The sequence below is a fragment of the Echeneis naucrates genome, chromosome 17 (genome assembly GCF_900963305.1).
Source record: "Echeneis naucrates chromosome 17, fEcheNa1.1, whole genome shotgun sequence".
Classification (NCBI taxonomy): Eukaryota; Metazoa; Chordata; class Actinopteri; order Carangiformes; family Echeneidae; genus Echeneis; species Echeneis naucrates.
In genome coordinates this window covers 1192417-1210162 of record NC_042527.1, presented here as the reverse complement: position 1 = coordinate 1210162, position 17746 = coordinate 1192417, and the positions used below count along the sequence as shown (strand labels likewise).

At 40.9% G+C, this 17746-nt stretch overlaps 1 protein-coding gene across 5 annotated transcripts; it reads right to left on the bottom strand.

The window, feature by feature from the left end:
• Positions 1-12679: 12679 nt before the first annotated feature.
• dusp12 (dual specificity phosphatase 12) lies at positions 12680-17014 on the bottom strand. 5 transcript variants are annotated; one of them, XM_029525010.1, is made up of 8 exons: positions 16881-17014; positions 15952-16250; positions 15262-15371; positions 14925-15043; positions 14702-14789; positions 14387-14478; positions 13895-13974; positions 12680-13142 (listed from the first exon to the last, which is right to left on the bottom strand). In XM_029525010.1, exons 2-8 carry the CDS (start codon positions 16246-16248, stop codon positions 12999-13001), a joined length of 930 nt encoding a protein of 309 aa, XP_029380870.1. In that variant the 5' UTR covers positions 16249-16250; positions 16881-17014; the 3' UTR covers positions 12680-12998. The 5 variants fall into 5 exon arrangements, with proteins under 5 accessions (XP_029380870.1, XP_029380871.1, XP_029380872.1 ...); XM_029525011.1 differs by having other exon boundaries at positions 13895-13971; XM_029525012.1 differs by having other exon boundaries at positions 15262-15375; positions 15986-16250.
• Between the last annotated feature and the right edge of the window lie 732 nt (positions 17015-17746).

Here is a 17746-nt window from a genome sequence, read left to right as displayed (position 1 = left end):
GCAGCATTCAGAATAAAGATTCCCATTCACATCAACAGTAAGCTTAAAGAGAGCTATGAATGCATGTGTGTCTCTGCAACTGTTGATGTTTAAACCACTTCATGTACATTTATGAAATAATGAGGACCACACACAAATCCACCAGAAAACTTTCCGCATAACAGATAGGCTTGGAAAAGGACTCTCTTTCACACACACACACACACACACACACACACACACACACACACACACACACACACACACAGTATAATGCCTGGTTTAAAGGAGTGGTATCTGGAAACATATTCCTGACTTCCACTGAGCTAAACATCATTACATCTTTACTTACAAAGAAAGAGAGAAGAAAGTAGTGGAGGTGGCTGTGGAGCTCATGACCTCTGGTTTATAAATACTCTCACCTAAAACTTTGCTTCATAAATATTCTCAGTCAAAGGTCATTTGTTGTGGACATGACAGACAATCCATTAAGGACATCAGTGGAAAGGGGGAGGAAAGAAACATTAAAGAGGGTTGCTGGAAAGAAAAATAGCTATTATTTATATTAGATGTTTTGCTGATACTTACTTTTTCCCTGGTGGCAGGTGTCCTTGTTGTCATTGTCACAAAGTAAATTAGGTTTTTCTAATGGAGTACAAACAGGAGGTTTCAATGTTTTTGATTTTATAACTTGATTTAAGATCTGAGGCAAGCAAAAGCGGTCCAAACTCAAACTGCCATCAGTTATATAAATCCACTGATAACAGCAGAGACGACTGAATGAGGACATTATCCTGGACAACTTGTGCAATGTGAACTTTCTTTGGAAGGGTTAGGGTTAGCATGGGTACCAACGCTCTTGTGCACATGCAAGTACTTAATACAAAGCAAATCAGGATGATCCAAAGTTTAATGTGGTGGTTATAGTCCTAAATTTTTTTTAATAAACTGAATTGTCCATAGGTCTGAGTGTGAGTGTGAGTGGTTGTTGGTCTCTGTCTGTCTCTGTGTGTTGGCCCTGTGATGGACTGGTGACCTGCCCAGGGTGACCCCGCCCTCACCCAGTGTGAGCTGGGATTAGCTCCAGCAACCCCCGTGACCCAGAAACTGATAAACAGTAGAAGATGAATAAGAGAATATTTTGACATGTAGCATCCACCTAAGCCTGGTTAAGACCATGTCTTAAGTCCATGTCTTCATGGAAACAGTACATGGCACTGGCCTTTTTCAGCAGGATAATGTTCCCAGCCTCACTGCAACAATCAACATTCAGGAATGATCTGAAGACAATAACCAGTTGAAGGTGTTGACTTGGCTCAAGATTTCACAGATCTCAATCCAAATCAGCATTTGTGGATCTACTGGGTCTGAACCATGGATGCTATACCAAACAACTTCCAGGCCTTAAAGGGTCTGCTGCTAATGTTTTGGTCTCGATACCACAACTCACCTTCAGAGGTCACAATATTACACAAAATTAGGCATTTGGTCATAATGTTATAGTTAATTGGTGTCTGTTAGCCAGATTGCAGAAAACATATTTGTGTGCTTTAAATCCCTACAATTAAAAGCAACTATTTGACCATCTTTTGAAAGATGGAATGTCAAGGTGAAATTATGGGGTCACAATGGTTTGAATATTATGGTTGCTTCTATGAAATGCAGGGGACTTTGATTTAGTTTCCAACTAATACTTCAGGGCTGGCAGACAGGAAATACAAGAAACCAGAGACTTGAGTGGTGAGAACAGAGCAGAGAGAAGTAAAAAGAGGAGGAACGTGATGGAAAATAATAAAAGAGAGGTAGAGATGAGAGATGGGGGAAGAGAAGGGGGCAGGAGAGCGCTAATGTGTCCCCCAGACAGGAGATTTCCACATCTGGTTAGTTACTCAGGGCACCACAGACAGACGGAAAAAATGAAAGTGAAGCGTAAAGAGAAATCAAATGTTTTTGTGGTTGATACAAAAAGATAAAAGCAAGAATAGCATGTAGAATCATGTAGATTGTTAAGATTTAATGCCATTAACAAAAGATGAAGGTTTCACTGGATGGATGAAAAGCTTCAAATAGTTGAAGGTTAGAGGTTACATTATATTTCAGTCACATGTAATGGAAAATCATTTTGTTTGCCAAGCCTGGAGCAAGAGGCTCAGAATGCAGTATGAAGAAAGACAGGAATAGCTGTTCCTGGAAAGCTGAAAAGGAGTTCTTGCATAAATCTGCAAATATTGCACTTTTGACAGACTCACATGGTTTACTGCCACTGCCAAAAACCTTGTGTTTTCTTTGGAATAATGGCCAAGAGCACAATTAGTGAAAATCACCTTTCCTTTTGAAATGAATCAGACCAGCAGATCTTTCCTCTGTGCTTTTAGAAAAGAAATCCTTTCTAGTGGTCCCAGGAGACCAAAGAGTCACAGGGTGTAGGATTTGAATGTGACTCACAACCTCCATTGGGTTACTCCTTCGCTCTCCTGCTATTGTTCCTGTAACTCTTCATTAGATCAGGTTACAGGACTGCAGGTCATCTTTTGTGCTTCTTAATCACCCGACTTCCTAAAATTAACTTTATCTGGGGGGATTAAGAGGGTGAGATAACAAAGTTTACTGAGCACCATTGTCACATTGCAGTTGATATGACTTTATGCTTGAACCTGCTACAGGTAGATTAGCAGATGGTAAACTGCTGCCATCAGGAGATGAACATGGTCAACAACAATACACAAACCTGAATGCTACATATCAGCTCAGTTTGCCATGTGTGCCCTGCACTTTGTGGCCTCAAAGGAATGAATCATCATGAATCAGCAATCAAGCAATCATGAATCACATGGTGGCCCTGAAAGCTCAACATAATGCAACCAAAAAAAACCCATGCAGAAAACATGTCTTGTTTTGAGCTGACAGAGTAAGAGTAGTGTGCATACACAAAGATTTAATTGTGATATCTAATGTGAATTTGATGTAGCAAAATGTATAAAATATGAAAATACCTTCATGACAGCAAGGGTTAGCAACCAGATTGAAAGATGACTGATTTAAAATTACTCTCTGTTATCATCCTGTCATCCTCTAACTATATTTAACTGTGGCCTCAGTACAAACTCCTTTCTGTAACCACATCTGTGTGGCAACACAGAAGAAATCTACTTTTTTATATATTCCCAGAAATGCCTGACATCTGCATCACTGCTCTTACATTTATTATAGCAATAATTCAGTGTCACGTTTATTAGCAGACAATGCATAGCATTAAGATCACTGACTGAGCATTTCACCTACATGGCACTGTATCTGCAAACAGAACCTTTCAATACTGGCACATACGTATCATGTTTAAAGTATTTAAACTGGGAATTCTCCAATCTTGTTCTTAATTTTATTGCTGCTGTTGACCAGTTTATAAAAAAAAAGCAAAGAGGGGCAAGATACAGTACTTTTAGTAATTTACTAGCCTGCAAAGTCTTTGGTCCTCGAAAGAGTGAATTTGTGTTGTAACTTTAATATCCTAGTTTACCCTTTTATTGCTTTAGCATTTCCTCTGTATGAGTAGGTTTGGTTTTTTTTTTGTTTGTAGATAACTTTAGATAGATTAATGTTTATAGTCTTTGTGTTTTTCCTCCTTACGAGTGATTTTGAGTTTCCATAACCAAATCAAATCAAATCAAATCAGATTTATTTGTATAGCGCCAAATCATAACAAAGTTACATCAAGGCACTTTACATATAGAGCAGGTCTAGACCAAACTCTTTATAAATTTATTTAAAGAGACTCAACAGATCCCCCGATGAGCAAGCACTTGGCAACAGTGGAGCAGAACCAGGCTCAGGGGGGGCGGCCATCTGCCTCGACCGGTTGGGTTGAGAGTGGGTGAGAGAGAGAGAGAGAGAGAGAGAGAGAGAGAAGCATTGGAGGGGGGGGGGTGTAGGCAGGAACATGTTGTTGCATGAAGTTCATGGAGTTGAGCTGTAATACAGAATTCATGCTATATGGGACCAGCAGGTGTTGCAGGAACATGGGATGGAGATGAGTCACCACCTGCAGGATGAGGACAGGGAGAGAGAGGAGAGGAACTGGGAGAGACAGAGACTTTGGCAGAACATGGTTAGTAAATGCAGTATAAATGCATAGAACTGGGTGAAACTGTTTTTTTTATTTTTTTTAAGAAGGATGGTTTTTATCAGCGCATGCAAGGAGGGAGTTAGAGAGAAAGAGGGAGAGGGGGAGAGAGGGAGAGACAGAGAGCGAGAGAGACACAGAGAGAGAGAGAGAGAGAGAGAGAGAAGCTCAGTCCTTCCCCCAGCAGCCTAGGCCTATAGCAGCATACCTAAAGAGTAGAGGACTTTTTAACTGTACGCTCTGTCATACAGGAAAGTTTTAAGCCTGGTCTTGAAAGTTACTAAAGAGTCCGCCCCCCGGACCGATGCTGGGAGTTGGTTCCATAGAAGAGGAGCCTGATAACTGAACGATCTGCCTCCAGATTTACTCTTGGAGACTCTAGGAACCACAAGTAAACCTCCATCTAGAGAGCGGAGTGGCCTGCTAGGACAGTAAGGAACTATGAGCTCTCTGAGATATGATGGAGCTTGGCCATTAAGAGCTTTATATGTTAAAAGAAGGATTTTGAATTCTACTCTATATTTTACTGGCAGCCAATGAAGAGCAGCTAACACGGGAGAGATGTGATCTCTTTTCCTAGTTCCTGTTAATATTCGTGCAGCAGCTGAATTAACTGAAGGCCTTTTAGAGATTTGTTTGGACATCCAGATAGTAATGAGTTACAGTCGTCCAGCCTAGAAGTTACAAATGCATGGACTAGTTTTTCTGCATCATCCTGAGAAAGGATGTTTCTGATTTTCCTAATGTTTCTCAGGTGGAAGAAAGCTGCCCGACTAACTTGTTTTATGTGAGGGACAAAGGACATGTCCTGGTCAAAAATTACTCCAAGGTTTCTTACAGTGGAGCTGGAAGCCAAAGTAATGCCGTCCAGACTGGTGAGATGATTAGATAGTATTTTTCTGAGGTGCTTAGGACCGAGTACAATAACTTCTGTTTTGTCAGAGTTGAGAAGTAAAACATTTCCAGTCATCCAGACTTTTATGTCTTCAAGACATGCCTGCAGTCTGACTATCTGACTGACTTCATTTGGCTTCATTGATAGGTACAGCTGAGTATCGTCTGCGTAGCAGTGGAAATTGATGCTGTGTTTCCTGATAATGTTGCCTAGAGGAAGCAGATAAAGCGTAAAGAGGATTGGTCCAAGTGCCGAACCCTGCGGGACTCCATGACTAACTACAGTACATGAGGAGGAGCTGTTGTTTACATGAACAAACTGATGTCTATCTGATAAGTAGGATTTGAACCACCTTAGTGCAGTTCCTTTAATTCCAATTTCATGTTCCAGTCTCTGTAGTAAAATATTATGATCTATGGTGTCGAATGCAGTACTAAGATCTAGAAGGAGAAGTATGGAGGCTGATCCATTGTCTGAGGCCATTAGAATGTCATTGGAGACTTTAACCAGCACTGTTTCTGTGCTATGATGGGCTCTAAATCCTGACTGAAACTCTTCAAACAAACTGTTCCCATCCAGATGCTCGTGTAGTTGTTTTGCTACAGCTTTCTCAGTGATTTTAGAAATAAATGGAAGGTTCGATATGGGTCGATAGTTTGCCAAAACATCTGGATCAAGATTAGGCTTTTTAAGCTGGGGTTTGATGACCGCAGTCTTAAGTGCCTGAGGTACATAACCCAGGAATAAAGTCAGATTAACCAAATCTAGAATGAACGGCTCAATTAAATAAAAGATCTCTTTAAAGAGGCCAGTTGGTACTGGGTCTAATAGACAGGTTGACGGTCTGGATGATGAAACTATAGAAGCTAGCTCTGAGATTCAGAGGTGAGAATGATTCCAGATGTAAAAGAGGCGTCGCAGCTGATTCAGCAGTTGCCGTCTTCAGAAGGGGATTTTTATCTAACGTAGGCAAGAGCTGATAAATTCTTTCTCTGATCGTGAGAATTTTGTCTGAAAAAAAAACTAATAAAATCATCACTGCTTAGAGCTAAGGGGATCACTGGTTCAACTGAGCTATGGCTCTCTGTCAGCCTGGCTACAGTGCTGAAGAGAAACCTGGGGTTGTTCTTGTTTTCTTCTATGAGTGCTGAGTAATATGAACTTCTAGCACTGCAGAGAGCTTTTTCATATGTTTTTAGGCTGTCTTTCCAGGCTCTGTGAGACTCTTCTGACTTACTGGAATGCCAGTTTCTTTCTAATTTCCTTGATGTCTGCTTCAAGGTACGGATTTGGTAACTATACCAGGGAGCCAGTCTCCTCAGATTGAATACTTTCTTTTTGAGAGGGGCGGCATTATCAAGATTCGAACGCATTGTGGCCATACTGCTAGTCACAAGGTCATCAACCTGCGTATGGGAGAAATCCTCATTTAAATTTAGATTTAGATATGGCATTGTTGGGAATGATGACCAAATGTTCTCTTTAAATTTAGCCACAGCTGCTTCAGATAAACATCTTCTATAGCTGAATTTATTCCTCAATGCTGTGGAGCCCATTAAAGTAAACTCAAATGTAATAAGGTAATGGTCAGACAGGAGAGAATTTTGGGGAAGAATTGTTAGCTTGTCAATTTCAATGCCATAAGTTAGAACAAGATCAAGGATATGATTGTAAAAGTGAGTGGGTTCATTCACATGCTGGGAAAAGCCAATTGAGTCTAGTAGGGAAAGAAACCCAGAACTAAGGCTGTCGCTTTCTACATCAACATGTATATTGAAATCTCCCAGTATAATGATTTTATCTGTCCTGAGTACTAACTCTGATATAAACTCAGAAAACTCTGATAGGAATTCTGAGTATGGACCAGGTGGACGGTATACTGTAACTAACAGAACTGGTTTTTCACCTTTCCAGTCCGAGTGGGAAAGACTAAGAGTGAGGCTTTCAAAAGACCTGCAGCCAGATTTTGGTCTGGGGTTGATTAATAGGCCTGACTGAAATATTGCAGCCACCCCACCTCCTCGACCTGTGGTACAGGGATATGAAAGTTAACATGGGGGGGTGTAGCTTCATTAATGCTAACATACTCATCCTGCTGCAGCCACGTTTCAGTTATACAAAATAAATCAATATGATGATCAGCTATGAGATCGTTAACTAGTAGAGATTTTGATGATAATGATCGAATGTTCAACAGTCCACATTTGATCGCAGTGTTATTTGAGACTGACTTTGTGGCTGTTTTAATTTCAGTTAGGTTTTTGTTTTTAGCTCCTCTTTTGTTTAATTTGAGTTTATTAACTTTTCTAAATTTAGGTGGTCGGGGGACAGACACAGTTTCTATAGACCTAAACATAGACAGAGACTCTATTCTATTCTCGGCAGGTGACCGCTCTGACTGAGGCGCAGAGGAGCGTGTTAAACTGCGGCTCTGCCTCCTGGTCTCAACCCGGGATTGTCAGGGTTTTGGATTTCTAATAAAATCGGCCATATTTCTAGAAATGAGAGCGGCCCCGTCCACGGTGGGATGGACACCATCTCTCCTAATTAGACCAGGTCTCCCCCAGAAAGACTTCCAGTTATCTATGTAGCCCACGTTGTTTTCGGGACACCACCTCGACAGCCAGCGGTTAAATGACGACATGCGGCTGTACATGTCATCACTGGTCCGATTGGGGAGGGGGCCGGAGAAAACTACAGTGTCCGACATCGTTTTAGCAAAAGTACACACCGATTCCACATTAATTTTTGTGACTTCCGACTGGCGAAGTCGGGTGTCGTTACTGCCGACGTGAATAACAATATTAGCATATTTACGTTTACCCTTAGCCAGCAGTTTCAGATAAGACTGGATGTCGCCTGCTTTGGCCCCCGGGATACACTTCATTATGGCCGCCGGTGTCACTAACTTCACATTCCTCAGAATAGAATCACCAATCACTAGAGTCGGCTTTTCAGCGGGTGTGTCGCTGAGAGGGGAGAACCTGTTGGAAACGTGAACTGGTCGATGGTGAACCGGGGGCTGCTGCCTACGACTATGCCTCTTGTCTCGGACAGTCACCCAGCCGCCCTGACTAGATCCCGGCTGCTCGGGAGCCACTGGGGGGGAGGAAACTATCTTAGCTGCCGTATGAGCTCGTCTAGGTTGGTCCGCACCGGATACAGAGGGGGGGCTAACTACACTAGCATAAGTTGGGCTAGCTAAAGTGCGGAGCCGGGATTCTAACTCATTAATCTTCGCCTCCATTTCTACCATCATCCTACATCTATGACAAGAGGAGCTATCATAAAAGGAGGCAGAAGAATAACTACACATGAGGCACAGAGAACAGGAGAGGAGAGGAGGAGGAGAAGGAGGAACAGAGAGTGGAGACAGAGAGCTAGAGGACATTGCTAATCGGGTAGTTTGATTAGCGGAGGAGCAGAACCGGTTATAACCTTTGGAGAAAGGGGAGATATTGACTTCTAAAACCTAGTGTTGGTGTGAAAATAATTTTCTGCCTGATTACTCGAGTGAATTAGGAAATAATAGCAGAAGAACAGTGGAAACAACACAGAGATGACAAAGCACAATAGAGAGCACAAGGAAGTTTTTCTTTGCCACTGTCACCAAGTGCTTGCTCATCGGGGGATCTGTTGGGTCTCTTTAAATAAATTTATAAAGAGTTTGGTCTAGACCTGCTCTATATGTAAAGTACCTTGATGTAACTTTGTTATGATTTGGCGCTATACAAATAAATCTGATTTGATTTGATCCGCCAGTGACCGGAAATGACGCAACACGCTTACCGCTTACGTCACATCAAATTACCTTTGATCCTCCGCTTAGCAGCGTGACAGTTTTTGTTTGGACTAGTCAGGGTTTTTCTCCTTACGGAGTATTTTCTGTTTTCCCCGTTTGGCCCCTTTAGTGTAGCCTTATCCTCCTTCGGGAGTGATTGTTGTTTTGAAATGTTAATGTTTGATAGCACTGTTTGTTTCCTCACTCAGTTCTGAGATCATTGCTCACACAAATAAAGATCTGTGCCTCACTACCTCTGCATCTGAGTCCTTTCTGGGTCCCGGCCTGACAGTACCATGTACACTTATCTCATTATCTTTATTCCGAAGGGTTTTAGCTGAGGCAACTGAGAATGAAGAGATGTCAAAAAGATATACAGATCAGGTCTTGCTAACCTTGCAGATAATCTTTTTTTGGGAAGGAAGGACAAAATCAGGAGTTTTATCGACCAGAACAAGTGACTTGCTTTCATGGTTGATCCCCACAGTTTTAAATTGCTTTTTCATTCAAAGGAATCACTGTTTTTATTATATCTAACACGCATTGGCCAATATTTGAACATCTTCAAAATACTTCACAAAGTCTGGTTTACAAACATGAATCTCAGGAAAACAGTTCACCTCACATGCAAAGGTCTTTCTCACCAACAAAATACATTATAAGCTTGATTCATAGGACGGGACTACAACAGAGTGCATTTTATCTTTAAAGTTTGATTGGATCTAATTCAGCATTTATTTATAGAATAAGATCTATAGTTTAGTCAATTTATCGAACATAATGAATGATTGTAAATTGTATAGTATAACAAGAATTAATCAGTAATGCAGTAATTTGGTTGAATTTTATTTTTTCTACATCTTTGTGTAGCCATTTTAAGTACTTTATGTAATATTTTCACTCCCAGCATGTTGGAAAGAATCATTTTGAATGTTTGTTCCAACCCTGGCAGGGCTCTGGAGAAATATCTCCGCATTCATGGCATCCAGCATGGACAGCTGGGCTCATGGAGGGTGGTCATAAACTTTCCACCTCTATGGAGAGAAAGCTCAGCTATGGGGTTGAAGAAGGGAGAGTATGGAGGCAAGAGAAGGACAGACATCCTGGGACATGCAGCAAAGCAGTCAGTGACTGTAGCAGAGGAATGCCACGCTACATAATCGTTTCTTGCCGCTTGACCTATCTCCCCTAATGACACGAGTCTCCATCTCCATTTTAATCTAAAATGGGTTTTCAGCTACAGACTGCACTCAGTTGCATTTGAGGCTATTACTGTTTCATTTTATATATATTTTTTTGTATTTCATTTGAATTTCTAGAGATTTCAATTATCTGCAGCTGAAAGGCAACATTTCCCCCTCATCTTTTTGTTTCGGTTTTTCTTTTCAACTGTTTTGTACAGTTGTGTTAGGAAGTCAAAATGTGCCGGCATATGATGTTTTGACAGTTGTGGAGTTTTTGGTGGTCAGTCAATGCATTTTTGTGTGAAAGAAATGAAAAGTGATTAATAGTTTGCACCACATGAGCCCCGGTCCTTCTCCATGGCAAACTTAGCCTTAAATCTGGCGTGAAGACAAAAGTGCCACTCAGGTTTCCTGTAATCTCTCATCTAATAAACACAGAGGTGGCAATGACAGTGAGCACCAGCCACTCCCTGGATGAAACCACATCTATCTGCAGAGAACACTTAAAGATTGTCTCAGAGAGACATGAGTCACAGATTTGTATTGACATTGTCAGTAACGTGTTTATTATTAGTAGCTCAAAGGGTCAGTTTCATATTGACAGAGTGTGATTATGGCTTAGATCAACTGACTTCAGAAAGGTGATTCATTCTTCCTGTGCACAAAGCACTTCAGCTCTTCAGTATCTTAAGCCAACCTGTCATTCAAAGAATTGTTTTGTAAATCCTGAATTTTATCAAAATATATAGAGGAAGACCATCACCTGCTCAGCTCCGTTCTCCATTCTGAGATTCGGTATCTTTGTGAAACTAGCCCAAGTTCACTGAATAATTCCTCCCATCTCATTAATTGGGCAAACCTTATAAACTAATTTAGATGTAGTTCAAAGTAAATCTACAAACTTCCTGTTTAAGAGCATATTTCATTGTAGGCACCTTGGCACAGTATCCAGCATTTCAAGCTTGCACAGCTGGCTGATTCATTACTAAGATGGGACATCTTATATAAATAGAGGATTTTACAATCAGTCCTTGATTTTTCATACTCATGACCCCTGCTGCTCAGTAAATGGGACTATTATCATGCTGGAAGAGACCACTCCTATTGGGATTAGGTTTCTTTGAAGGATGAAAGTCACCACTCAGAACATCTTTGTATTGCTTTGCTGTGACCCTCCTTCTAAGGGGACAAGTGGATCCAAACCAGTGAAACGTCCCCACAGCAGATCAGATCCACCAGATCCTCCTCACTGTGGCCAAACATTCAACTTCGCTGTTCTCGTGGTCCACACCACACACAACCTCGCCCAATTTTGAGAACACAGTGAAGGATGACTCAACTGAGCAACTACAATGGTTTCTGCACCACTGAACTCCCGAATGTGTATTTATGTTTGGATTGAGGGTTCGTGCTTTACAAGCCTGTTATAATATCCCGCTCTAATTGGCCGACTGGTTTTGCTAACAGTTTGATCCCGTTCAGCATTGCTCTTATTCACACTTTTCCCTCCATATTGTACCAATGAGCATTAGAGTCATCCAATGTGAGCTGCATACCACTATCACTGACCAGTACTGACATCTTTCCCACAGATTCTGGAAGTCCCATCGGTGAGCCAGTGAATGCTGGGTCACTTCTTCCTTCAGTCCCACGACTTTGTTATTGTTAAAGTGGCCATTCAAATAGGGGAGACCACTGAGCTGGACTTCAACAGGTGATGAGTCCTTCAAGTTGTCTTTCAAGCCCCCACACACCCATAGTGGTGAATACAGCTGGAGTGGCAGTCCTCTGCGATCAATTCCTACTGCTGGTACTTTGGAGAGAAATGGAAAACCCCCACTCCCACCACCACCACCTCATTCCTTTTCCCGTCTTTCATTTTCACACATTACCACTTCACTTTATTTAACCCCTTTTCAACCTCTTTTACAAAACGCTCTCTTTTCACTGGTGATTTGGCTCCTGACCCTCTGTCTGCACTAAATTTCCAGTGCAGACTCCAGTTTTCCAGGCAGTTGTGGGACTGGACAGTTACAGTCCAGAACTGATAGAACAACCTCACTGACATCACACACTGTACCTCTCCAAAGCTTCTGTACATCTATCATAGCCAAACTGCCCTGAGGGTCTGTGTGGAGCTGGACCAGCACATGAAATGAATGGGATCTCTAATGGTTTTACACACTTATAACTGTACAGAGCTGAAATGACACTCCATTTCACAGATGCACTAAAACTCTCTACTGGCATCCAGAATGACAAAAAAATAATGATGAATCCATAAACTAATGGCAATATTCATAAATTTGTTTATCTGTCAGTCAACTATCTACATAGGGTTAAGCTTTTCTTCGAACAGCTATTTTATCATGGTGCCAACACTGTGAATTCAATGGATAGACAACTGTCATATTTACATACTGATGTGATTTCTCATCTGTTCCTTCCACCATGCTTCTCTGTTAATAATACTAGAAACCTGGTCTCTTTCCCATTAAAAATCTTCCCCTGGATTGGCAGCAGATCTGCCTCTTTGATTCAAAGCCTCTCTGCAATGGCTGTTTCCATCTGAGCTGCCACCTTGTGGAGCCCATGTGTTATTAGAGAGTAGACTTCAAAACAGACAATTTCTAAATGTATTAACTGAAGCAACAGAAATATCAGTAGATTTTGAGGATTAGGTCACTCAGTAACATAGACAAATAGGTTTGATTTGTCCTTTGATATTTACAAATTTTTAATAAAATATGTTTATAATACAAGACAGTCAGATGTGAAACTCTCAATCAAACTGATTACAGGAAATTGCTGTCCATGGAAATAAACTGGTGGATAAAAATTCACCTTTTCTCTTCAACTTGATAAATTCTTTAAACATTGATCATTTTCCTGGATTACAGATTATTATGCGTTTAACTGTATATGCTTGCAAAGACACAGATTTGATTGTGCGTGTGTGTGACAGAGATGGTTTATGAGCTGACACTGTCGCTTTTTTTCCCTCTCTCTAGGGCTGTCAGAGGGTTAAAAGTTGAAGTTTTATTTCCAATTGAGCAGTTGTCGGATCTCATCCACTCTGTTCCGATGCAGCTGAAAGGCTGGAGTGACCCAGCGACCACATGAACACTGGTCCCCACACCAGTTGAAAGAGCCCAGCTTAGAACTGCACTTAGGACACAGCAGCTACTCACAAACACAGGAAGAAGGGGAGAGAGGTCACATACTGTAACAGAAACAATATGTCCAGTGTACTAACAGAAACATGATGCTAGACCAGTACTTCAGCAGATCACTGCCTCACAAGCCCTCTGAGGATATTTTAGATGTTCACGACATAAAATGACTGTTCAGCGTCAGGGCAACGATTGGGCCTTTAGTTGTGACATTGAAGGTTAGGATCGTGTGCATGTGTATTTGTATGGCTACCTTTGTGAAGACTGGCTTTAATTTTAAAACCTGGGTGAGGACTGTGGGGGAATTTTCTCTTTTCCACCTGATGAGTAACTGACTCAGATCATATGTAACTTTGAGGCCTACGTCTCAATGCCACAGCTGTTGCACTAAATGTAACAAGCTTTCAGGCACTTGGACGGCTCCTCCAGAGACAGCTGTGGTTTTCTGCCAATACTACTGGAGCCAAGGTTGATAAATGCAGATACTGCATCATCAGCAACAAGTGGCTCAGTGTGCCCAGAATTAGAAGTTGGGCAGATAAAATCATGCTTCCTTGTTTGTGGTTAATGGAGCAATAATGTAGTCACACATCCTCTTCGGACCTCTTGTGGGACCACATGTGGGAAGCACAAACTAATTTATGCATGACTTCAAGGAATTGAGACTACAGGTAGGATTAGATTTGGGTAAGAATTGGTTCAAGGGCTCTGAGGTGTGAGATGCCAAGGAGTCAGTGAGGTATGGGTGCCTGTGTGCATTACCTGTCCATCCATCACTCCAAGCAGAGATTGCTCCATCCACTGCACAGGCTCAATAAAGTACGATGTACACTGGACATCTCCTGGATAACAACACCTTTTCTAGTATTCTAGATATTCTGATGAAGTTTAGGCTCATTAAAGTATTTAATGATATTTTTATTAATGTTGTAACACACATATACACATATATGTATGTATATGTTTGAAGAATGCAATACAAAGACTGAGTATTCAATTGATTTATTTAAGAATAAATAAATTCCAAATCAATTGAATTTAAGAAATTCACAAATCACACAATGCATCATGTCTGTGTAAAGATGTGACTCTGACTTCCTTGAATGTGTCACAGACATAACCGTTGCAAGCTTTCTGTTTTTTTAAGGACATCAACATGTTACTGTCCCTTTCATTCATGTTGTATCTCTGCCTTTGTACTTTAGGTGTACACTGGTATATGCTGGTGTATGCTGGTGTATACTGACTTCTTACCAGTGAGGTTGCTGGACTTCTTGTGACCAAAGGCTGATGCGCCGTCTCCTACTTGGTGAGTTAGAATACTGGAGCCACGGAATAGAGCTCGTCTGTAAATTAAGTGAAATTAAGGAGTCAGGAGCTGTATTTCCCTAAATGTTGGATTAGTCCTTTAAACAAAGTAATAATAAACATAACAGGAGCAGCAGGTATTGAAATAATTGTGCTATTTTTAATTGTAAAACAAAAGATGATTGGCTTCAGCATTCAGAGAAAAAATTCAGACACTTAACACTTGCCCATTCTAACCCTATAAACTTCTGCAGCTGTCACCTGCATTTCCGGCAACGATAAGATACTTCACTGGAGCTTGACTTGGCAGGGTCAGCAGCAAACAGTTCCCTGGGAACCTGCTGCAACTCTAGTCACAAACATGCGCACGCACACAAACACACAAATGCATAGAAAGTTTTTCAAAAATGAAAATCAGAACTCAACAATTGGGAAATTGAATTCTTAGTCTATTGTGTGTGTGTGTGTGTGTGTCTGTGTTTACCAGGGTACTTCTCAGTGATCTTGGTCAGCCTGTATTGTTTATAGAAAGGACTGGATGTGTCCACTTCACAATTCATGGCCTCATACAGATGCAACTGCTCTTCAAAACCACTGTTGACCCTGAAACACATCATGTATGATCTGTTCCATATGCAATAATGGTCATTTATTACATGATGACCATGAAATAAACTGTTCTCCATCTATGGTTTTCTCTCACACATGCTTAAGTCAACCCCAACAACCATTAACTGTTACATACATCTAATACAATTAATAAGTGACAAATTCAAGTGAAATAGTGCTTACACCTTTAACACACACACAGAGGAACTTACTGCACATCTTGTTTGACATTCTTCAGTCTCTGGTAAGCCTCACTGAAGCCCAGCTGGTGTCTCTTCATTAGATAAGCAGTCACAATGGTGGCACTGCGACTTCGACCAGCCTGACTGAGACACACAAACATTTCTGTTTTTTCCTTTTTCGGGCTTTCCCTTCTTGGGGTCACGTCACCAAAGCCAGTCAGCTCTGTGACTTGCACAATTGAATGGGCTACTTTTTTTTATGCCAGATGCCCTTTCTGTCACACCTGGCTTCAGTTTAAGTGACTAAGCATCGTCTTTAGTCACAGTAGTAAATGATTGGGTGGAAATACATTAGGCAGGACGAAAATGTGCACTAATGCAACGGTGATATGACTTTTGATAAAGTAAAAAAAATAATAGCTTAAATGTCCGTATACAGTTCCTATGTGTTCCTTAACCATTGACAACTTCATGGTAATGGTAATCAGCAAACTGACACCAGTTGATGTTAGAGTAGCTGGTAGCTGGCTGAAAATTTATCTGACTGGCCAAATGTGAATGTGTAGTCTCTGTGTGTTTCTGGTTGATTTGGCTCATGCACTGTGTATTAAAAATACCGTTAGTTTTTTTTTTTTTTCCCCCTCCATCTTTTGCGATGTCTTTATTGTATATATCCATATTCTGATGACAATGGTACTAGTAACTTGACTAAAGAATAACCTTCAGGGCAAACCTGTTGACCTCTGACTCGTACCAGTGAACAATTGCAGCCTGGCCTCTTTCCATGGCCCTCTGAATGAACAGGAAGCAATCATCCATGTGACTCAAGAGATCAGAGGTCACCTCATCATAAACTTGAATCCATTTCCTGTGAAAACCAGCATCAGCAGGAATTTGAGGCGCAGGGTCTACAGAGTCCACAGACAGGATATGAGTGACAGCAGCATTGGTCAGCGCCTGGCTGTCATTGAGATCGGCTGCAGTGCCAATATAGAGGCCTGGATCCACCAGGAGCATGACTGCAGAGACAGATAGACAGGAATCTCTTCTCACACAACCAAGACATGACCCCAAGGAATTCAATCCAATTCTAAAAACGTTCTGCAATTCCACAGAGTTGTGTCTTTAAAAGCACGCGTGTATTTTGTCGACAATAGAATAATAAACCTCCTACCAAACTAGTGTTATTCAAATAATACTTTTCTCTGTATTTATTCTTTTTTCTAATATACACATTGCGTTTTTAAAACTTGTTTTGCTTTATAAATGAACAGGTCCGTGTGTCAACACAGGACAAAAAGAAAACACTGAGAATATCTTCAGAGTTCATTTATTTTCGATTGATAAAGATGCTGCATTTAGTGTGCTCAGATTTTCTTTCCTTTGCAGATTTATGCGCATCTTCAATCATTAACAAAAATAGTGTATAATGTATTATTCATTCATTCAATGTGAGAGGTTCGCTGTAAAAGTGGACGGCTATAGTATCCCCTCCGAAATCTGCTTTACCATCGGGTTTTTCTAAATGCAAAAGATGCTATTAATACATTAAATTGGAAATGAAGAAGAATAAGGATAGATGTCTGATTTATGCTTTGTCCTGGCTATGTAACAGTTCAGTTTGCCCCTGTATACATTAGTTTACTTACCTAGTTAGCGTAGCTCAGTTTAGCTTAGCTTATTTTGTCTTCGCTTCGTTGAAATCGGCTCTTCCGGTCTACGCGAAGGGAAACGGAGTACAACAAAAATTAACCAAATTTCGACCAATAAAGTCAACAAAATCACGTTGGTGTTTGGTCCGTCTTTAAAAATGTCCGACTGTAAACACTTATGGCGAGAAATGTTCCCCCCAAGATCCCTCCTCCGCGGTCAAGCAGTGACGTCACTAATTCACACTGCAAACACGCTGCCGACGGATGAACAGCTTGAAAAGGTCCAGTGCAATCTGCAGCACACAGGAACTGATCTGTTGGTATCGTTATAAAGGAAACAATGATATAGACAGATTTTTTATTTTGGTAGAAACTACAATGAGAGCTATATACGCACGCCAGTAGCTCTGCAGAGTCCGCTCATTGTTTATATGGATTCTTTAATATATTGCCATACAAGAGTGAAAACACAGTAATATGCAAATAGAAGTCAACACAAGTAATATTGGAACCAAAAATATTTAATTTTATGCATAAATCAGTTGCTGTTGTGAATGCAATATTATACAACACATAAGAAAAAACAAAACAAAGTACACCAGTCATCACATATGGTGGTAGAGCAACCAAAAAAAAAAAAAAAAACCCATACATTTATGAAAAAGTGAGTGTGCGTGTTGATGGGGGGAGAGCTAGTTGGGTGTGTATTCAGGGTCCATCTCTCCTTCGGGCTGGGTTTGGCCACAATACCTCATCCACATCACATGCTATGTTTTCTCGTATCGTATACTTTCCAGTGCCAAGCTGAGAAGAAATCTTCAATCGGGTTAAGAAATGGTGAATATAGAGGCAGGTTAATAACA